Consider the following 23446-nt stretch of genomic DNA (forward strand, 5'->3'; position numbering starts at 1 on the left):
ACCATTATATAATTTTGCCTCAAGGAGTAAAATTTACATTTTTAAAATTACCTTACTTTCACAATAAATGCTGCTGCTAGAGATTGGTGATTTTATAACCAGGTCTCCTTTCTATGTTGCCCACAGAGTTTGGTTTTATTTTACTCATTTTTCTGTTTGCTCCAGTTCTCTTTTCTGTTGAGAGTTTATTCAAGCAGAAAATTTCTGACCATTCAAAAGAAGTTTGAAAACAATGGATGGGGAAAGGCAATCAGGGTATCAGAAGATGTATTTTGACATTAACTCTTTGTCTGCTGCTGGAGCACAGACTGGCAACTAAATTAATGGAGCAGGGGAAGCTTTTGGTAAAGCAGTTATTAAATACAATCACTTCATCCTGCTCATGGAAAATGTTGTTTTGGAAATCTTTCCTGTAAAATGTTCAGTGCTGATAAAAATCTGATGGACACTAAAACAGGCAAGGTTCTTTCCAGCTCTGTGGAATCAGCAAATTACTTTTTCTGCAGGGATAGGAACATTTTGGGATCCACAGGATGCAGATTGCAACTAATTTTCTGATTCTTCCATTGTTGTGGGCAAGGGCAGCAACTGTAGCAGAGTAATGAATAAAAAGTGATAGGCAAAAAGTCTAAAAGCCTTTTTATGCTTTTCTGAAATTTATTTCAATTGAGAAATTTGTTTCAGTTGCTCTTTTGCATCTTGCTATTTCGCTTTCCTAAAACAATGATTTGACAAATGATTGGTAGTGGATATTAGGACAAATCTTCCCCATCACAAATATAAATAACAAGAGATTTCCACAAAACACCATTAAAATTTTGGTGCACTTTAAGCAGCTTTCAAATGCCCAATTGTCCCTGGGAAGAGCATTTTGGGTGTGTGTGTGAGCCAAAATGTTCAGAGAAACCTGCTGGTTTTACACAAATGCATTTTGTAGACAGAAATGTATAAATGTATAAATATAAATGTAGAAATGTAGGCAGAAATGCATAAAGCATGGCACAAAGAACTGGGGTGGATTCAGTCCTCTGAGCCTGGGTGGTGTGAACTGCCCTAAACAAATTCAGTGAGACACTTCAGATATTCTGATATGATTTAGTTGTTAGGTCATGCCTAAAATTACTGATTTTGGCAGAAATATTGTTATTCAAGAAGAAACTGTAATAAAATACTTGCTTTAGAGTCTCCTGGATCTTCAGACTGGTGACTGTCTGGTTATACAGAGAATTTGGTATTTTTAAAAACCTCTTTACAGGTATTGTGCAGCAGCCAGTGAAGGGTTTTTAATATTGTGTCCCAAAATTAGGAGCTGTGCTGTGCCCGGGCTGCATCAGATGATGCAACCTGCATCAGACTGAGAGGAGTTTTTATAATGCAATAAATGGCATAGAGAGGATTAAACTGCGTTGATCTTGAAATTGGAAATTGAAAAGTAGGCTCAGCCTTTCTGCTGCACTGGATGAAGATGGAGAGAAATAATATTTATGATTTGCTGCTCAGGTTTCAGTTGCTAAAGAGCATCAGGCTGCCCAAGCTGTTGGTGCTCTGTCTCTCAGAAGGGTCAGTGGGAACAATAGGCAGAACTTTGGGGTTTTTCCCAAAGCAAATAGCGTTCGAAGCTTTTGTCAGTGTCCGGCATTGCTGATCGAGCAGCTCCAGAGATCAGAGCTTCTGCTGGACAAGCCCTGGGGGATTGAGCAGCTCTGGAGCCGCTGGGTGCACGGCACTCAGCCCCTGCCATGGAAACCAGCCCTCAGCATCCTACACCTCATTCTCCAGCCTCCCTCTGGGGGGAACTCACTCTGAATTTAGGGATAACCTTCTTTAGATTTAGGTTCATCTCTTACCTCTCGGAGCGCTCTGCCTGGTGGCTCCGCAGCGGCGCAGGACGGAGCCGAGCTCCGCTCGTGGGGAGGGGACGGGAGCTGTCCCCAGAACCTGCCCTGGCCTCTGCCTGTCTCGTGTGCAGACCTTCAGCCCTACCTTAGCTAACAGATCTTCCCAATTAGGACTGCTAATCTGAGGGATCCTTTTGGAAAAGAGAATTGGAGTTAATATTCAACCTGCTTTTTTTTTTTTTTTTCCTTCCACCTTTCTTCATTTGAATGTGGAAGTTAAAACATTCTGTCCTTAGAACTAAATGACTTCACTGGGAGGTAAATAATGCTAAGGAGAAAATGGAATGTTTGTTGGTGATTCTCATTTAACACACCAAGTGGAATATCACAATTCATTTAGGTAACAGACTGCTACAGAGACTAATTAGAAACTGTGAAAGTCAGGAATCATAAGGTGTAGTGAATCTTCTAATTAGCTGGGGATTAAAAGCTCACAGAAAATCAAGATGCAGAGGGTCACAGCGTGGAAGGGAGGACTTGTCACGGGTGAACAGATAAATGCTGTGCCAGGGATGTTCTTTTCCCACATGTGACATCCAAAGAAACACTGATCCCACAGCCCACCTGCCCTTATGGCACAAGGGGCAGAGTGGAAAAGATGATTTAGAGTTACACTGATGTCCTTCTCCCTTGCCTGTTGTAGGAGAGAGTTACCCAGCCTGGACATTACAGCTCTCACCTGGCTTATGGGACAGGCCTGAAGGGATGAGGAGGGATTGGTGGAGGAGCACTTTAATTTCTTACTAGTTTTACCATGAAAAGGGAAATTAGGCAAGATTGTGTAGTTCTGAGATAAAGTGAACTTGCCAGCTTGTTGCATTTGCACACTTTCCAGTTTAATCATCTGGGAAACCTCATTACCTTTCCTTTGTGATACTTGGGGTGCCACAGGTTTCCTGCCAGCCCCAAGATAGGTTTCCTAGGGGTTTTTTGCTTCAAGCACCATTAACTTTTTAAAAGCCCAGGTTAAAAATATCAGCTCTACACTACATCTGGAAAATGCTTATCTTTGTATGGCTAATCCTGAGACTAGGAATTATAAGAAAACTGAAGGAAATGGATAAAACATCAGCAAACAGCTTCAATATTTTTTGGTTTCCAATTGTTCTCTTCACCAAAACCCCATATCATTTTAGAGCTCCGTGGGCACAGACACAGAGTGACCAAGGCAGGCTGTACTTTGGAGATGAGAGCATGATTTTGAAGCCTTGGTGGTTTCCAGAGTCTGTTTTTCAGTGTCTGTTCATTACAAAACCACAAAAAGACCCTGAGAGGAAGATTCCAAAGTGACCAAATGCCTGTGCAGTTGGACCTTTCCAAGTCTGCACCATTCCCAGTCAGGGTTTGCAGATGCAAAGTGTATCCAAATGACCATTTACAAATCATTAGTAATTGGGCTACCCTACCATAGATTAACTCAAGTAAGAAGAAGCTATAATTTCTTTTTAGTCATAGGGTGTGCTATTTCTGGCTTTTAAATCTATAAAAATGCTTGTTAGGTGTATCACATCACTGTGGCTTTTAATGATTTGATAGCAATCAGAAAGTCTGCATTTGGTTCTAAGAAAGTCACAAGAATGAAATTGGATGGAATATATTCTAAATATAATTTAAAAACAGTGGATAAATGTTCCTTGTCCCTCTGATGTGCCAATATCAGCACTTTGTGGTTCTTGTCATTCTTGACAAGTCCTAAGGAAGCAGGTTAATCCAGCTCTCTGAATTCCCTTGGGGATTCCTTGGAACTTTTAGCTTTGCCCTGGATGTTTATAAGTTCTCCTGAAAGCCAAATTTTCCCAAAACAGATGGGACAGCAGAATTTCTACTATTACATTGGTTCCACCCATGGCAGTGGGTGGAACTGGATCCACTTGAAGATCCCTCCCAGCCCAAACCATGCCACGACTCTGTGGTTTAGGTAGAAGCAGTGTGGTGTGAGTGGCCCCTGGGCATTGGTTTTCTGTGCTTTTTGCTGCCTGGGGCTGACACACTTCCTAGTAAAAGTTCACTTTCCAACAAATGTAGCATCTTAATTCATTTAGTGAGGTGTAAGACTGAAAATTCAGAACAAATTGTAACAATGTATGTCCTTGCTGTATAGGGTCATCTCATAAAGGAATTAGGCTTGAGAGCCTTTCAAACACAGCTTTTCCTAGCACAGTGAGTTTGATTCTCTTACATTACATTGTATCTGAAACTGTAGCTCTTAGATTCCTGTGTCTGGAGCTGTTTCTTAGGGGATGGTCCCATGATGCGCTTACCCTAAATTTGATCTTGTCTGCAACGCTGGTTAATGTGATTTCTCTTTGGGAATTGGTGTTTGAACTCCGAAGACAGAAGTTTCCCTGGGAAAAGGGAAACTTCTGAGCAGGCAGATCTGCCCTTGTTCAGGCTGGAGAGAAGAAAGTTTCTGTGGCCCTTTGGCTGTGTCCCACAGGTGCTTAAACAGAGTCTGATAATTGTGTTTTATGAGCATGTTTGTCCAGCAGCTCTCTGATGTGCCAGTGCTATAGCAAGTGCTCAATAATTTACATACTGTACAACACAGCCAAGTATAAATGATGCATTATTCTTCCATTTAGCCCCATTTGAATTGATTGATTACCAAATCTTCCATTTGTCATCTATCAGCATTGGGATTATTTATAACTTGTGCTGAGTTTACACTGTAATGCATCAATCAAGAAGCTGAGTTGCACTTCCCTGACTCATAATGGATATTTTAATGATCAGGACCTGATCCTTGCATTATTTATTTATTTTATTTTGTCAACATTGAGCTTGAGAAGAGAAGCCAGACAACAGAAAACTGAAACTAAGGTTGAGAAAGACAACACCCTCCCCTTCTTTTTCCCCTTGCTTTGGATTATTGACTTTCACTGCTGCAATATTTACTTTAAGGCGTAGCACCAGCAGTAACCCAGGGCTGTTAATTTCGGTAAAGAGATCAGTGGTGGCCGGGGAGCCCCAGGGGACGTTCAGTTTGTGGCAGGGAAAGGAGCAGAGCAGTGCCCGGCTGGGAGTGCTGGTGCAGGGGCTGGAGCAGGGACACGCTGGCTCCCAGTGCTCCAGGCGCCCCCTGTGCCTGTCAGCAGCCCAGCAGCCTGAGACCCAGCTGGATTTACACTCACACATCGGGATTTTATATGGACTGCAGCTCTGTTGATGGCAGGTTCACAGTGTGAGTGCATTTCCACTTTATGTAGCATGCTGCTGTGCTACTAGCCCGTTTTCCTTCCCCCAAATCCATGTAAAGCCCCCATTTACCCAAACCATCTCCCTGGCTTTCCCTGCAGTTCAGGTCAGAGCTGCTGTCTCCTCCATCCCCACCGGGCTCCTGCCTTGCTGGCTATTCCATGAAAGAAGGGACCAGGCCTGAGACACTGAGCACTAAAATCTTGCCTAGTTAAAGCCTGCAATTCCAGCTCATTCTTTTGAGTGAAGGAAGTGACATTAATGATGAAATGGAGGCCACTGAAACAGAATATGGGGGTGCTGGCTCTCCTAAAAATTTCTAATTTGAGTTGGAATATTGTTAATTGACTAGAGAAATCCCAGAGCAGGTCCTTTTTAGCTATTGATAGCTTTCACACCTAATTACTGTGCAACCTTTTGTGGTCTGGGCTCACCTAAAGCTATTTTTGTTCAAAACTGCTCAAGCAGTTGGGAGCAGAACTGCAGAGTGTGGAGCTGCAGAGTGTCCAGCTCACCGGGCTCTTACCCTCTCTGCTTCCTTATTAACATTTGCTCTGCTGAAAGAAAGGAAGATTGAACATAAAATCCTGAAGGTCATCCATACAGTTGTCTCAATAGCAATCTGTGTGACTTTAACCCTGTTGAGGAAAAGTAATTACCCTTTGGCTTCTGGTGACCTCAACTAACCTTTCCTGAAGGACCAGAGAAAATAAAGGCTGACCAACAGCCTGCCCTTCCTGCCCCGTGGTTAACCCGCTCTGGGAATGAAGAACACCATCAACAATAGAACCTGAAAATGTTGCCATGGAAATATCATTGGAAGAAGAAACAAAAATCTATTATAATTAATAGTGTTTTATTTATTTATTTATAGTGACTGCTATAGAACTGTTTAATCCGTGGAAGTTGTTCTGTCTTAGGATCTGGGGTCAGAAAATTTCGGGCAGAATAAAAGAGGGGAGGTAAAGGTACCTGTTTAAAAATTCAGGAGCTGTTGACAGAGCTGGGGTGGTTTGCATGAGATAAAAGAATCAGATGTTGTGCACTGTAAGAACGGGAAATGATAGCAAAGAATGAAAGTAATTACAGTAATTGCAAATGATCACTGCCAGCTCTCCAACTGCTCAGGGGGCATTGATACACCAATATTTGGGGCTTGCTATATGGCAAATATCAGGGCTTAGTTCCACTTTGGAATTTTTTTTCCCAGCACTGAGGCCCTGCCTAGAGAACACTGTTGTTTTCAGAGTGGGTGCTACTTTTGTGATTCAAACACTTCCAAAATCAGGGCCTACAATGCTTTTGGGTTGACTTTTTTCCCCTTTTACTGTATATTAAATTTGACACCTTGCAGATGTTGCATTTCTGTTAAATTCCCTCTGGTTTGTGTTAGGCAGGATCTTGGGCTGTTCATTTCCCCAGGAGCTAGCTTTAGTTGGAGCTACAGAGCTGCACTTTGCAGAAGTACTTTAGCAGTTTCCAACTAATATCAGTGGTCCTTTGACCACACCAAGACAAAAATCTACAAAGACATCAAAAATCCAGATGTTTCTGCTCCACAGTATCCCAGTTTTTACAGCACAGTGAGGCATTTCAACCTGTGACACTCTGTGACATTTCCTTATTCATGGGACAAACTACAATACTTTAATGTCAGAAAAAGTTGAAAATGTGTTTCTATAGGGGCATCCCTAAATAATTTTAAATTATCCTGCTGCTTTTAGAGAAGTGAGAAATTTCTGCAGGCTCAATTGAAAACAAATTAACACACAGTTGTATATGCATATTTCCTCGTATAGAAAATGAATTAAAAATTACAAACACGTTAAAGTCACACGCCTTCTTCTTTCTTTTCTGTTGTTTCCAAAACACAAATATTAAAAATGCTAAGAAGATGTCAGCAAGAGTAATTTAGTTTTACTGATAATCTCACCATTAGTGTAAATGGGAGCAAGCCCAAGTGAGTATTTCTCCTCATAAAAGCTGAACTCATGCTAAGGAAGTGAGTTGCAGTAAACATCAGATTAAAATATTTTCCTTTTAAAATGATAAATAAGATTTTTTTTTTCTCTAGTATTTTATATGTCAGCTTTTAAAAATTCAGCTGTGGATTTCACCGTGTTCTCCTCAACTTCAGTGTCTTTTCAAATGGTGATTTGCAAAGAGAACATCGTGTGCTGGATAGAAACAGACATTTATTGGTACACGTGAAACATTGGGATCATTTTCTGTATTGCAGATTCAATAATTTCTGTAATCTTTCCCTCATTATAAAACTCAGGCTCCGTTTCTGAAGTTCCTTTGCCACTCAGAACCTTTGAGCTGAGAGAGAGCAGTGCAGGACTGCAGGAGTGACAGCGCACCTCTCCTTTTGTTTAGAAAACGTGGACCTGTGTGTTGCTGCTTTCAGATGAGCTCTGCTGCTCTATTCAAACACCAGAAGAGGCTTTGCTCAGCTATTTGAACTGCACAACCTTGTGCTTCGAGTTATCAAAGCAGCGCAGGGCCAGGAGAAAGGAAAATGCTTTCATTCATTTTCAACACAAATTTCATTCATTTTCAACACAAATTGCCACATCCCTGTCTCCAAAGCATTGTTTGGTGGAACTCACCTGGCCCTGGTGCTGTGGAGAGCCGGGACCTGTTCCTCTGGCCCTTCACATCCTCCCTGGGGCTGCTGCCCAGCTTTCCGTGCTGCTCCCTCGCCACCTCCAAAGGTCCATGGCCTCATGGCTGAAGCCCAGAACTAAACTCAAGGAAGTCCATCATCATCATCATCAACATCATCATCATCATCATCATCATCATCATCTGTGGAGTTTCTGTTCTGTTTATTGAGAGAGAGAAAGCAGGAGGAGAATTACAATTCTTGCTCCAAGGTAAGGCTCTCCATAGCCTGCTCTGTTCCAGGACTTTGGGCGATTGGAAAATTCCCCTTGAATTGTGCGCATCATTTCATTCCTACATCACAAGTTACTGCTAAGGTGTCTCCTCTTGTGGGTCATGTTCTGTTGTGCTTTGTTTGGCTCATGGGCTGCATCTTTGTCCATTGTATCCTAACATCATTCTAAAATGTTGAAATTTATCAAGATTCTAATCTGTGGGATGAATAAAAAGAGGGGGATGAGGGATCTAGGAACAGATAATCAGATAGTTGTTACTGCTGTTGAGTGTTTGCCACCAGAAGGATTTTCTAACTGAATTAAGAATGAGCTGTTTATACTTATTCTCCTTTAGAAAGCGTTTCATACTTTCATTCTCTGAAATTTATTGTTGTCTGCCATTGTCAGCTGACTGGGAAATCAAATACCAACTCTTGTTTTCAGGCTCTTATTTTCCTGCTTTTTTGCTATGCCCATACAGGTGTATGCTCTGTTATGCTAAGCAAAGTAGAGGTAGGTAATAGCAAAGCAAAATACTTGGAGTTTTTATAATTCAAGTGCAAAGTCTGGTGACATGCAACCTCATTCTTTAGAAAACAAAACCTATTTATACTTAAACTAAATTTTGTCCCTATATTAATTGATATTTTCGCCATAAAACACAATTGTTTCATAGACAGTAATTAATCTTGTGAGCAGATTGTCATAATATGGTGTGGGAAGGCAGAATGGAAATTATTTCTGTTCTCTTCTGACCTGATCAATTCCCAGACACCTATAAAATTCAAGGCTTTCAAACATCCCCCAATTCTTAAAGCTTTAATTGATCTAACATTGCCTAACTGCTGTATGTAACTGGTGGCCTCCTATTGTTCTATAGCATTATCTGAAATATTTTGCCTTTCAAGAAACAGACTGAAAATACCAAGGTCTAAATGTTGTCTAAATGTTATAGAAAGAAAAGAGAATTGATTCAGTCATCAGCGGTAATTGTGGCAGAAATATTAATTACAACAAGATTACCTCATGGCAAACTACGATATTGAAAGTCCTGAACGAACATCTGATTCTGCAGAATGTAAATACAGCCTGAATTCCGAGGAATCGCAGGAATGTTTATGGATTATTTTAGCACTTGGCACAAACTACACAGGAGGTATTTTTAATAAAATAGTATGACATTCCTGCAGCAAATTACTCTCACTTTAAAGTCATCTACAAGCTATTTATTAACAGTACAGCAATAAAGCACTGAATATAGTTTGGATAAGTGTTTATTTCTAGCCTACATCACACAAACAGACAAGTAAATCTTTAGCATGATGCTTTTGTTTCTAAAGCAACAGCAGTATTAGATATCCTAAAAGTTACCACAGTCATTAAATACCTTATGGTGCTGTGTCCCTGGTAATCCAATTTACAAAACTCTATTCTCAGCAGAAACTCCTGGGGTATAAGTAGTTCTCTTCAGTGAGCCCTTCCTGCTTTTCCTTGTCATGAAGCAGTGATGGTACATTTTTATCCTGTTGATAATTTGACTCTTTAAACTATTTCTTGTTGCCCCACTGGGCTGCTCTTTATTAGGGTGGAGGTAGCTGGACGTCTGAGGACTGCAGCCCATGTATCGCTCTTCCTTTTTTACTGTACCTCAATATTCAACACAGCATCATTATTCTGAGGCAAAAAGAGAAAAGCTGCTCCAGCATATATTCCACACATTGCTGGTCCTTCCTGCACATCCTGCAGCGCCAGGGAGGGGGATTATTGCTGCAGAAAAAAAAAAAATCTGGCCATAGTGGAGGAATAATCACTGCAGTCCGGCTCACCCCCACACCTCTCTTTCTCTCTCGCTCCTTCTCTCTGTGCCTGTGTTTGAGGCCCCAGCTGATTCAGTCTGCATCCATCCATACATAAATCATTGCCCTTATTCTATTGGTTACATGGTACATGGCAAGTATTGATTTTTTCCCTTGCCTCGTTGCTGGAGAACCCATGGTTTTTGTGAGGCTGAAAATGCAAAAATTTGTTGTTTTTTTTTTTTTTTTCTGGAGATCTTGTCAAGGGACAAAAATGACAAGCAAGGAGGGTGCTATTTTAAGGTTTGTGTGAGTTAAAAATCTTTGCCTTCTCTGTTCTACTCTCTATTTGCCTGGGTCCCAAAAAGTCGTGGCTTGTTTAATTCCTGCTGCTTTAGGTAGGGATACTGCCTAAGCAGCAGGGGAATAAGGAAACAGAAACAGGGCCTGGCCATTCTCAGGAAGGCATTGCTTAATTATTAAAAGTTTAATTATCATCTGAAACATTAAAAAAAAAAAAAGGATAAAAAAATATAATTAAAATAATGTCATTTTAAGGAAAGCAATGACTCTTAGACACAGGATGATATATATGCTGTGGAAAAATGGACAATTGTTTCCTTTCTGCATAAAACAGATAAAATATTATGCTTAATTCTTGAGACAGGTCTTTGTAGCATTTCAAAACATGTTTAATAATCATTTATCAGTGAGATTTCTGTATTAAAGTAATTTTGCTCAGCATTCAAAGCTGCCTGAAAATATCTCACAAAAGATGGCACCTTGTTTCCTTGAAAAAGTATTTTTGAGGAACAGAAAGACAGTTCTGAGACAGAATCTGAGATGTCCTGCAATAGAAAATTCCCTGGTATAAGACTCTCCCTTAGGAGGAGCCTGATCCAAACCACACTGGAGTCAACAGGAATGTTTTCATTGATTCCATAGGGGCTGGATCAGCCTCACCTCACACAGAAACAGGTATTTGCCTCTTTATTTGGATACAGTTGCTTTCCCCTGTTTTGAAGAAGCAATGAAATGAGTTAGCATGAGTGGTTTATAGATGGGTATAGAGTATTATTATATTTAATCTGAGCTGATTTTCATACCTTTAAATGAGATATACTGAAATGTGTATGTCCTTTAAGGTCTGTAGTGTGAAATGTGACCCATCCCTACCCTGTGCCATTCCCAGCTACAGGATTTTGTTTCTGTGTGTTTGAAAGCTACAGCTCATTCTTCCTTGGATTTCCACTGTCTTTAGACCCCAGCCTTTCACTGAATATTAACTCTGTGTGTCATTTCACCTGACTTTTTCCAGAGCAGGTGGTATTTTCTATCTGCTTGCATGCAAACCTAATGCCTTAAACAACAATAAAGCTTTAGAGCTTTTGTGTTCCTGGGGCTGTAGAAATTGAGCATCAAGCTAAAATTATCAATAAGAAATCCCAGCCAGACTCCTGCACTTGCCATATGGCACATAAAGGAGTGGAAAGCACAACTTCCACTGGCCCTTCAGTTGAGAACCAGGGCTCAACCACTCTGTCAGCTTTTCCCTGAGCAGCCTGCAAGGATCAAAACCTTGGCTCATCCTGGAGTGAGCCATTTTCCTCAGGTATGAAAGCAAACATCAGCAAATGGGCTTCTTCTTTCACCAGAAATACAGTATCTCTGAAAAATGTGTCTTTTGTCTCACTGAAAACCATCATTTTTCTCCTGGTTTTGTATATACACATCCCAGATCTTGTTTCTCCTTAACAGTAATTTTTGTAGTGATTGAAAGGGGAGCAGTTCTGTGATCTTTGTGACAAAAGGGTTTGTTACATGTCAGTGTGTTTCTCATTCAAACCAATTCTCTGGTTTTGATTTTATTAATAAAACAGGAGGGCTCCTCAGCTAGCTGGGATGTCCTTAGGGTTTTAGTGTGGCTCGAGAAGTTCACTTCTTCATGGTAAAGTTCCTGTCAGTGAGGCAAGAATTGGTCTTGGTCACTGGGATTTTGTAGAACTGGCTGCAGAAATCCTCTCTGAAGGTTCCTGATGTCAGCTCGACAGCTCTTTAGAGCTTTAGAATTGTTCCCAGAGCTCAGGTTATTGTATGAGGGTCTGGATACAGGGACACCTTTGATTTCTTCCCTTTGAAAAGAACAAAAGAGAATTCTGCCAAGTCCTTCTGGTGTGTTTGGGAAATGAGGTGGCACAGACAGCATGATCCCAGGGCAGGGACCAACAGGCTCCTTTGGATGCACAGGGAGAGGAAAATGGGATGTTAGAGGAATTGGGATGGAATTTTCTTTGTGGTCAGAGGCTCCTAACAAGGGAGCTGGGCTGGCACCTTGGCAGGTGCTGCTGCTGCCTGACACACAGATCCTTTGGGAAACTCCACCTGGCTCCCAGCCTGGAGCCAATGCTGAACCTTCCTTGTGCATCCAGGAGCCCAGCCCTGACCACAGCCCTGCTCTGTCCTGCTCTGTAACAGCAGGATGGGGTTAGTGCAGCCAACTCAGCCAAGTTCTGTTTGCACATCTCCTCTGGAGGAAGGTGTGTGTTGATTCGTTGTAATTTGGACATGAGAATTACTCAATGGTAATGATAAGGTAGCAACCAATAAAAATACCTTTGTTGAAAATTGAAGATTGAGGATTTCACCCTCTAAGGCTTTCATAAATAAGGTTGCCATGCAGAAGAATAAGTCTTGGCAGTATCTGTTTCACACGTGAAGAAATTACAGAGCACTGAGAGCTGAGTCCAGAGCCCAGGTTCTGTTTGAGCTCCTGCTCGTGGCACACACACGGGGAACTGCTGAAGGACTTTGTGTCCATGTGGGAGTTTGACCCCTACGATGCTGCCAAGGGCAGTGAGGGCTGCAGTGCTTTGCTCAGCGAGCCTTAGGCACAAAAGCATCTGGCTCAGCTCAAACCTGCACGTTGCAGTCTCTTAAAAATAAATAAATAAATAAAATTCCTGCCCCCAGAAAGGGAAATAGGAACAGCAAATCCTTTTTGGAGCAGCACCTGCCCCTTTCTCTGTTTTGCTCAGCTTGTTGTTGTGTAAATCTTTCTTCTGCACCCAGAAAATGAGCAGCACAGGCTGCAGTTGTGGATTTATCCTTTTAAATAGCAGTAGAATACGGTGCCACCTCATTTAACCCATGCTGAATGCTGTATGAGATCCCAGAAAAGTTATTCAGCAATAATTTTAAATTCCATCCCTGAGAAGAAAGGGGGAAAAAAAAAAGAAAAAAGAAGCACAGGACTATACAGTTGGAGCCTGTAGTTGCAATAAAATCCAGGAAGAGGTAATTTTACCTGAATTTATCGCTTAGCAACCAGGAATCCACCTCCTGAGATTGCTGTTCCTGGGTTACCAAGTAACTGCCTGTGACAATTACCAAACAGCTGTCCCAGGAATCTACATAGCCTTTAACCCCCGTCAGCTGAAAGATGGGCTGATGACAGCCAACAAACAATAGAAACACACCCTAATATTTTATTTAAGAGCTGAGGGAAGCCACAGCTGTATGGATCATGCAGCCAGCTGGATTTAACTGCTTCAAACTGCGTGGCCTCACTTCAGGAAACTGCTCTGTGTGTTTAAAGATGCATTTGGGTCCTCATCCTCCAAACTTTGGGTCAAATAATTGAGTCCAAACTCTCAAGACAGCGTTTGCTGTTGTGCAGGAGTGGGAAGTGGCTAATTAGAGAGTATGGCAGCAATTTGCAAATTTTTCTTATTAATTAATTGAGTTCATCTTGAGTTTTTCTGAATGTAACTGATTATCACTGACAGGGAGAGTGTTAATATATCCAAGTAATAAAGGAATTATTTATAATGAGGAGGAAAGCATAATCAAGATTGCTATGATAAAATGAATGAAAAAAGAATACTGAGCTTGGATATTTAGAGGAGCTTCTTGATAATGAGCTGAATTATGTCTGAGGGGCTATCCCAAAGGAAATGAGGGAAGCTCCCATCCACAGTGTATGGAAGTGAGCTGGAAACAGGGTATCACACTGGAAATGTTTGATGTATTGACTCGGGTGTCTGACTTGAGCTGTGCCAATTGTACTTTTCCCCCCACCCCACTTCCACTTTCTTTATCTTAAAACAAAATTCCAAATGTTGTTAACAGAGTTACAAAGAGCAGCAGCAACAACTTGCAAGCGCATTTTCCACCGCTGCTTCAGATGCCCCGAGCCCAGAGAGCTTTAGGGCTGTACCTTCTTCTGCAAGTTCTGAGTAGTTCCTTTTAGTTTAAAATAGAAACAGGAAGAAGGGTTTTGGAAGTTAAGGGCCCCGTTGACATTTCCAAATGGCAGGCATGTGAGCTGGCTGGGGTGGCAGCAGATCTTTCTCCCTGTGTGCTCTGAGCAGGTATCCCAGGAAGGAACACTGGGAAATCAGCTGCTCCTGCAGCTTTTCACTAGCACCTTCTATTGAGATAACAGAAACTGCTCTGCTACACTAGTTTTTTCTTCCTTTTTTCTTCTTTCTTTTCTTTTTCTCTGGCATTTTTCATGTGCCACAATAGTAAGAGGCGGCTCAGAGAAGTCTCCACCAGCTTTCCACTGGCAGCAAGTTCACAAAGGAAATTTTTCCTTGGCCACTTGTGGCCAGAAACCACCCCATTGGCACTGGAGGATTCTTTAACCACCTGGACAAAACAGACTGCATTAATTTGGCTCCTTCTGCTTTTCCTACATAATTTTAAAAGCAAGATTGATAACATTTACCTTTCTGCACACAAGTGTAATAACTTTGCAGGGATTCAGGCTGTAGAGGAATTTCTGACTCCTGAAAAGGTTAAAACCCCCATAGCCACATCAACATCATTTCTACTGATACAGTGACACCTCTCATGGATGAGAGTGTCCCATTGCACATCCGAACAGCTTTCAGTGAGTCCATGCAGGAAGGAAATGCTGGGACACACCTGTGTAATGGGCTGTCAGCAGCACCACCTTTTCCCTTCAAACTGAAATGAAACCTTTTTGTTATCAGCGATTCCCTGTGAGTGATGAGGAAAGTGTGATTGCTTAGAAAATGAGCAAAGACCTTGGATATATTTATTAAAAAAAAACTTGAAGCATCATTTCATGTCAATATTAATGACTTGTCATTGCCATCACTACAATGCCTTTACGTGGCTGCTGTGGAGGTTTGGCCAGGGTTGTGTCTCTGTTAATGAGATGGCTGAGGGGAGCAGCTCCATGGGCATAAGCAAGTGATTTTTTGGGGAGAACAGAACAGTCTCAAACTTGTCACTGCCCAGAGGATGGCTCCTTTCCTAAGTGCCAAAGGGGCTTCCACTCCTAAACCGACTATTGGCTTTTTTGGGTAGGAAGGAAAGGGTAAGAGATCACAGCAACGCTTCCTCGCACCCTGTCTTGCTCATCTTTTGTCTCCATGTGGAATTTGGTATAGGGAGGCTGTGCTGGGGCATTGGTTCTGTGTCTCAATGACAGATCATGGTTGTCCTGTTTTCTGGCTGGAATTTGGTTGGTTACGTTGACAGATGTTGCAATGATTCCTTTGGCAATGTTCTGTTGTGCTGACTGTTCAAACAGGAAATTCATCTTTTAGTATTTGCACATGTTAAATGTTTGTTTTAGTAGGAATTGCTCTGACAGCAGACTGGTCTAACTGTGTGTGTTTTTGGAGCAGCAAACTCTGGAATTCTCAAAATCCCTATTAGGGTTTGGAGCCCTGCTCTCTGAAGTCCTACAGGACTGACTTTTGAGGAAAGGAGACTCAAGCTCCAGGTTGCTGCTGGGTCACCCTTTGGGTGACTGTGAGTTCTTGGTGGCACTGGGTCCAAACCATCTCCTGGTGTGGCATATGTCAGGTTTGTACAGCAGAGCCTGTGCTGCCTTTGGTTTCCCTTGAGTTTCTGCAGGTTTGGTTACTGAGCTGGCCTCATGTCTAACGTGACATCAGGGGCTCAGCAGCAGAGCGAGGATGTGCTCAGGAAACACAGCAAGTGATTCCCTCCACACCAAGAGAACTTGGTCTGAGAAAGCTGAATTTCCTTCTGAATCCCTGGCTGCTTGAGCCCATTTCAGGTGACTGCTTTTTGACCTTAGCAGGCAACTTCTTCAAAGGACAACTTGCTAGTGCTGGTGTGATTTTTTGTTTCCTAAATTTTCATTAGGCAAAATTCTATGAATAATTTATTTGAGGGATAACAGTGTTTCCTGTGTGCTATGGCATTGGAAAGCCCCTGGCCAAGATCTGTTGTGTTGTCCTTAAGGAAAAGTTCATCAGATGTCAGAAATTACAATACTTACTTGAAGATTTAGTGTCATGCATGTTTTGATGGTTTACTGATCTCCAGGATTTTAGATGCTATCTTTTCATCTTGATTTATGATTTTTTTTTTTTCTCAAATTCACCCATCCTAATCCTTGAGTAGCAACATTGGTTTTGGAAGGGGCACACTCTCCAAAAGAGATTTAGAAGTGCTTTTATGTATGTTGGGTGAAAGTGCAGTACAGGAAAAGGCACTGTCTTTCAACAAAGTTTGGTTTTAAGCATGAAATAATCAGGATTTGGATGTTGTTAAAGTAACATTTTTTGTGAAAAGGAACTGGATTTATAAAAATGAACCAACTCTTCAGCCAGACCTGTTATGAATTGCAAAAGCAGCTGGGAGATTTGGCCGAAAAATTAAGGTTGGGGTTTTTTTCTTCGTCAGAGTTTGTAAGATATTTGGAGGGACATAGCATTTATTTCTTATTTCTCTGAGTTTCAGGCCAGGTCTTGGAAAAACCCATCTGACAGTGAGTTTGTTTGTATATTTTACATTTTTTCCCTAAGTATGCTAGGCTCATTAGCAAGCCTTGGAAAAGGCATGCTTTGTTAAAGTGAGTATGGAAAACAAGATACTAAAGGCTCAAATCTGTCTCCAGAATATAAATAAGCACAGCTTCCTTTGGAGCAGATTCTGACCACAGCTATACTGGAAGCCTTGTTCCAGGGAGAGCCGTGAATGAGCGTTTGCTTGGAAATGCTGCACCTTCAACAAATTTCCTCCCAGCGGTGGCCGAGTTCCTGGAGGTGCCATCTACCTGCAGAGGGGCTGCAGAGCAGCCTGGAGGGCAGGGATAGCACATGGGGTGTTGGGAGATCCCACTGCAGAGCAGCCTGGAGGGCAGGGACAGCACATGGGGTGTTGGGAGGTCCCACTGCAGAGCATCCTGGAGGGCAGGGACAGCACATGGGGTACTGGGAGATCCCTGCCCAGCAGCACTGGGGGTGTCAGGGCTGCCCCAAATCCTGCTGTGCCCCACGGCAGCGAGCAGGCACTGAGGACTCTGTCACTGGCTATGAGCTCCCTGGAAAACTTTCCTCTTCCTGTGGATCAAGGGAAAATAAATAATTTTTCCTTTCTTGGAGCTGTTTGGTTGTGGTTTTGCCTCCAGCAGCAGGGGGGTTCTACCCCTGCACCCAGCAGGGACGTAGCAGCGGCAGCTCAACACCCAGTGCCTCCATCCAACACCCACTGTGTAAATGCTGCAGCATCAGCTCCAGTGTGCTCACCAAAGAGGACACTGCTCCAAAACATGCTTCAAAACCTTAAATGAAATCAGAAAAAGATGTCTGTGGCACTGGATGATGGAAGCAGTCATTTTCACCTGAGCATCTGAATTTTTATGGTCATTTTTAAATGAAAAGATGGGATCTGAGAAGTTTGTACGTATGAAACGTCTGTGGGAGCAGTGCTTAACAGCTGGCACAGGGTGGATGTATCCTCTTTAGACATAATTTATACTTCCCTGTTAAGCCAAAGTCCTTCTATTCACTATCATTATCGTAAGCTGGGTCCTTTGGTGATCTCATAATTCCAAAAGTACAATAGCCAAATAAGCCTTGATTAAAGCAGTCCGTTTTCAAGCCAAGCATATGTTAACACTGGAGAATAAAACAGTGGAAGTGGGAATATCCTGAATTGCTGCTTGATTTTCTTGAGGGAGGGTGTAAAATTTTACATTTGAAACATACTCTGGAGCTCAAGTCTCCTCAAAGGATAAGATTTGTCTGGTTCTTGAGTTTATCACCAGCAGAATATTTATATGAGCCTGGGCATGACACGAGGTGACACTTCTTAGATCCCTGAAACGTCTGAGGCTGCTGGGGTACCATGTGGCAAACACTGAAATAACTTTGATGAATCTCTGTTCTGGCTGTAAGTGGTTTTTGCTGTAACCCATCTGTGCCAGCAGAAGCATCTTCATCCTCAGGGAATGTTTATTTTTATTGGGTTCATCAGCTTTCCCTGCTACTCTTTATGTGAAATCACCTTTTGGAGCATTGCTCTAGAGATAACAATATTCTCTTTATGCTGTTAAAAGGCCAGTTAGATGAATACTAAAAACTCTACTTTAGGGCAGCAATTTGACATGGTGGGAAATGATGCCTTTTCAAACATTCTTCATAGCCTCTGTTTTGTGTGGTAAAACTCCATTTATCCCAGTAGAGCCCCACAGCAGCCCATTAACCTCGGCCAGTTTTCCCTCACAAGGTGCAGTGTCACATCTCATGCTGCAGCAGCGCTCAGTTCTGTCACTCACTGGGGTTTTCTGGAGGAGAAATCCTCTTCCAGCTGGAGGAAAATATTTTCCCATCTGCACAGACTTGAGAGCAGCTCTGGAGCAGTGGCTGAGCAGGGCTGTTAAAGCAGGGCTGTTAACAGTGTCCTTTAACAAACTACAGCAGGAGAACTCCCTGCAGCTCTGGGACCAGCAGAATTTGCCTTCCACTTCCCTCTCATATCCTCTCTGGCTGGAGCCAAAGCAAAGGGAAGTGTTTTCAGAGCACAGGGAGCAAACGCTGCTGAGTGAGCAGGTAGGAGGAGGAACAGAGTGCTGGAGTATCCACTCAAGCATTTGGGGAACCCTCTGAGTATTTGATTAAAACTTCCCGTAGTCAGCAAAGCTCCTTGTGAGGGCACGTGCAGCAAATCATTCATTACTTCTGGGCTTTGCTGCCCAGAGAGCAGCCTGCATTGGGATGCAGGGCTGCATCCTTCCCTGGATAACTCAAAAGCAGCATTTCTGGGATAAGCAAATTTCCCAGTTAGCTCTGTGTTCAGCTCTGTGACTTACACCACTCCAATCCTTCACCGAGGCACCGGTGCCTTGATTTTCCTGTTGAGATAACCAAGTCATCCTTATTGTTTTTTAATTTGGGAACTGAATTCAGAGAAATTGCACGAGTCTCCAGAGAGGAAGGAGCCCAGATCCCATAGCACTGACCCAGTGCTGAGCAGGACCAGCTCAAGTGAACACAAACCACTGTGACCCATCCCGTGGACTGGCACAGGGATCCCCTGCTCATCCTGCATGTCACTGGGGCCTGCTGAAGTGGCCTCTCATGGAAACCTGCGGGTGAATTCCCTGGCTCTGTTGGTTCATGATAGGCCAGGTTTATTTTCTCCTTTGTCTTGTGTCACTAATCAAGCAGTAATTGAATTAGCTGGAAAGCAGGATAAGATAAATTACCAGGAAGAATTAACTGTGTGCACCTGAGGTCAGAGGGCTCCTAGAAAATTCAAGGTGAGAATTGGCTGGACTATAAATGAGATTTAGCAGGAGTATACCAGGCTCTCTGGAGAATTAAGATGCAGAAGTGCATATTTCAAATCAGCTGTGAAAATCCAGAGGTGCCTCAAACTCTTTGGGCAATCCCTTTCTGTTTTAAGATGGGGAAACGAAGGATTGCACTTACATTCTTTCCAACTACTGTATTTGATGAAGGGAACTTCCCTGAAATTTATCTTTTCATTTTTATGTGAATAGACTCTGCCAGAAAGATATTTTCCCTTCTCTATTAGTATTAAGGTAGTAAATTGTCTGTCCCTGTGTTAACTCACTGGCCTTCCTTTTTTTTTCCTCTCTGCTTAGTCTGTAGTTAAAGTTCATCTTTCATGAAAACCATATGTTGGATTAAATACAGGTTATTATTTTCATGCATTGTAATATACTCTATTACCTTCTCCATCACAGCCCATGTGAAAATAATTATTATTCCATGTGTCACTGTGAATACATTTAAGATTCTTTAGGTCTTTTCTAGCAAGAGCTGATTTCTGACTCACTGGGCTCATTCTATTTTTATGTCAGAATCAGCCAAATATAAATGTCTTAATTTTATAAAAAGCTTTTAAAAATATGAAAAATGCATGTTAAAAATAAATAGAAAATTAGGTAATTCAGGAAAATATTAAGGTAATACCAGTAAATCATTTAATACATTGAAACTCCTTAAATAAATGCAATTAAGTTGCAATATAAAGAAAAATTCCAGTCTTAAACACTAAAGCAGACAAAGGCAGCAGTTTATACACTTGCATTTGCTTTGACAGTTGTGTCTGCTCTTTTGAACAAAGGTTGCAATTAGGTGACTTTTATGGGTTTATGAACTTAGCTTTTTGCAGAGAGTTTAACGTGATTATCCTGACTCCATAGCCAAGAGCTGCATTCGATCAGTTCTCCTGATTGTTCATGTTCTCTTCCCACCAAACCTCAGCTGTGGCTGTATTAAATAAAAATACAGAAACTGGTATGGTAACCTCACCATCTGCTATGCAGCTTTGGTTTTTGTTCTGGAGCTGGAGTAGAAATACATTACTGGAAATCGTGGGTTAAGTCGCTGAAATTAGATGGGACCCCTGCAGTCTAATCCATAGGAACCGGCCAATTCTTTTGAGTTTTCTGTGTTTGATTAGTTGTACTGTAATTAAAGAAATTACCAATAGTCTTCTGTCTGGAAGTGATTAACCCACCAAGTGCTCATACCTATATTCTCTAAGCATCTTCAAATAATATAAGGCTTCATTTATGTTCCTTAATAAGGAAACAAATGAAAATTGTCTCCAGCCTTAATTCTGTGGCTTGTGTGTGACAAGCTGTTCTGCCTTGTGCCTCGGTGATGGCTGTTCAATTGTTTGTGATTATGCTGCATTTTAATTAAAGAACTGAAATGCTATTTGTATAAATGGAACGTGCTTCTCAGCACAGCCATGACCCATGGAGGGAAAGAAATCAGATAATGATGGGAGCCACCTAAGCTTGGCACACTGACCCTGCACACTCGTGGAGATGTGGGTGTGATTGCTTGAATTATGCCTAAATTTCTCCTGGCCTCTGTAGCATCAGAGTTTTCATTCATTGAGGGACAAAAAGGAACAAAACGGGGCGGGGGGGGGGAGGAGGAGTCTTCTCTCTATTCTGACTTCTTGTGATGATGATGATGATCTTTGCTATTCAAACAAAAAAAGCAGTTTGAATTGTTTTGTTAGATTTGCAGACTGAAAGAGCAGCAAACTACAAGTTCATCCTTATGTGGTCCTCTGTGGAAGGAGGAGACTCATGGCCTGTCCCCCAAAAAGGTAAGAACTTTGTGAAGAGAGCAAGGCCCTGATGGCTGAGGATCCCACCCGGAGAGGCCTCTGGAGCTGGATGAGGAGGCACAGCCGCCTCTTAACAACATGCAAATTAATACAACTTCCTTCAAATAGGCAGCATAGTATGTCACATGTTGAGAAATACCTAACAGATGACACATACAAAATTTCAAGGGTTTCTATGAGACCAGAAAATACAAATCACTGTACAAAAGTCCTAAATTATAAATTCTGTAGTAGGAATTTCTTCTTTTGATTCACCATAAATTGTATGGTTCTCACAGCAGCTTTTCACTAGTTCCTGAAAAGGGATTATTCTCATGGAAGATTTTTTCACCTTAAAAATCCCTCCAGTTTTCAGCCTGAACTTGTATCCATGTTGTTATTGATGTCTCAACTGGATATTGCAGGAGTGAGACACTGCAGATGGGAAATCTTTGAAGAGAAGCTTTTCCCAAGCTGAGTTTTTTTCTCTGCAGCATTGCACAGTACAAAACGGTTTGCATAGACCAGTTTAATTAGACAAATAGGAATGTAAATGCTGGGAGGTTTTGATGGACTTTTAATATTAAGGAAGAAATCAGACATGAACCAGATCCTGGTTCTCACCTGTGTTGGGAACTGTGCTGAATCCCAATTCTGTTTTAACCAACTGATGCATCTCCTTAATTTTCATGGATTTCAAACAGAGCTCAGCTCCTTCACAACCATTTGCTGAGATACATTTTATTTGAGTTCATCAGAGTTGGTGTTGGTCTGTAACATGATGCATGTAATTCTATTTTACAGCAAATAGAATTTATGGCTTCATTTCCTGTGCCATGCAAATGAAAGTTCTGTGTAATTTGTACAGAAAAATCTGCTTACACAGCTTTTGGCATTGGCTGCTGCTCGTCCTCAGGCTGTAGAATAAGTAAGAGATTGGCAAATCAGATGTAAATTTGTGTGGGAAATGTCACTCCATGGTGGAAGGGAGCACATTCTGTGCCTCCCCTCAGCACTGCACTCCCTGAGGGGTCAGTGGGAGCCATGCTTTTGGGGGGTCCTGCCAGGTGGGCACGAGCATTTTGCATTTGCTGGGCTTTTGAACAACATGTATTCACTGAGAAATGACGAGAGCAGGGATGCTGTGGAAATAACCTTACATTTTGTGGGCTGTGAAACCACGGGGGTGCCAAAACTGGAAACAGGATGGTCTGGTTTGCACAGCTGAGCCTCTTCCGTGCCCACCCAGTGGCACCTGGTGCCCCCAGCCCTGGAGAGTGGAAAGCGGAAATCAGGGATGGAGGGAAGGTGCCTGTTGGGTCTGAGGTGGAAAAGGGCACTTGAGAGCTTTTGCTGAAACCTTTCAATTCATGGCAAGGTAGTGGAGACATTTCTGCCTAGAGATGGAGTCTGAAGTGAGGAGGGGCTGTTGTTGGCTTGTCCCACCTCACACAAAACTGCCCAAAAACAGAGCTGGGGAGGATCCTGGCCTCCAAAACAAACTCCTCATCTTTTGTTTGCTCTGTTTTGCCTGCTTTGGTTGAAAATCCTCAGGAGGGAGAAGCTCTCACCATGAATTACACCGTGCTTAGAACAGCCTGTCTTCATCATGGCTGGTACTTCTAGGAATTACTGCTTTTCCAAGGGAATCCACATCACGGAGAAATAATAATACTCATCCTTACTGAATGTCCTTTCCAACACTGCAAGCACTAAGTGGAAATAGAGAATAAAGCTACTTTTCTGGTTCTAAAAATAATTCTTCTGGGTCATGTGGAAAATCATCGTGGAGGTTATTTGTGGGAGTTCAAATGTTCAGTTGTTCTGCTTTCCTTTTTCTAGGAATTGCTGCATGGCTGAGTGTTAGCCTCCAAAATTCTCAAAAAGCTCATGAAAAGAGCTGCTCTGTTTCCTTTGGAAAAACTGGATGGCAGTGGAAGGAGAGAAAAAAAGAGTGTTAGAATGTTTCAGCTTTACAGGGATTTGGAAATAGAGTTTAGGATTTACCTGTTTGTGTCACAACTCAAACAGAACAAGGAATTAATTTGGGGATAGAATTCATTATTTTTAATGTATTGTGACCCACTTATAGATAGGACAGAAGGATTTTTCAGGGGTGGAATGTCAGTGGAAAATAATGAGGTTTTCCTTAAGAAACAATGCCATTCCTCAAAGGTTGATAGTGTGCAATAAAGGAGACTGATGGAGCATCTTCAAAATTAAGGAAGGGCTGTTTGATGTGCTCAACCAGGGGGACACAGCCACGAGGGAGTGTCTGGGTGGGCCCTGG

The 23446-nt window shown here is 42.1% G+C and overlaps 1 protein-coding gene across 4 annotated transcripts in view; it reads left to right on the forward strand.

Moving 5' to 3' along the window:
• CCDC85A (coiled-coil domain containing 85A) overlaps positions 1 to 23446 on the forward strand; it is a 174018-nt gene that overhangs the window by 58566 nt on the left and 92006 nt on the right. For 3 of the 4 annotated variants that reach the window (XM_033513169.1, XM_033513167.1, XM_033513168.1), the window contains exons 5-6: positions 18969 to 19153; positions 21067 to 21156. In XM_033513169.1, the coding sequence (XP_033369060.1) occupies positions 21108 to 21156 (49 nt within the window). In that variant the 5' untranslated portion in view covers positions 18969 to 19153; positions 21067 to 21107. The remainder of the gene's footprint in view (positions 1 to 18968; positions 19154 to 21066; positions 21157 to 23446) is intronic. The other variant, XM_015620593.2, reaches the window with a different exon arrangement.

This window comes from Parus major, chromosome 3 (assembly GCF_001522545.3).
Source record: "Parus major isolate Abel chromosome 3, Parus_major1.1, whole genome shotgun sequence".
Lineage (NCBI taxonomy): Eukaryota > Metazoa > Chordata > Aves > Passeriformes > Paridae > Parus > Parus major.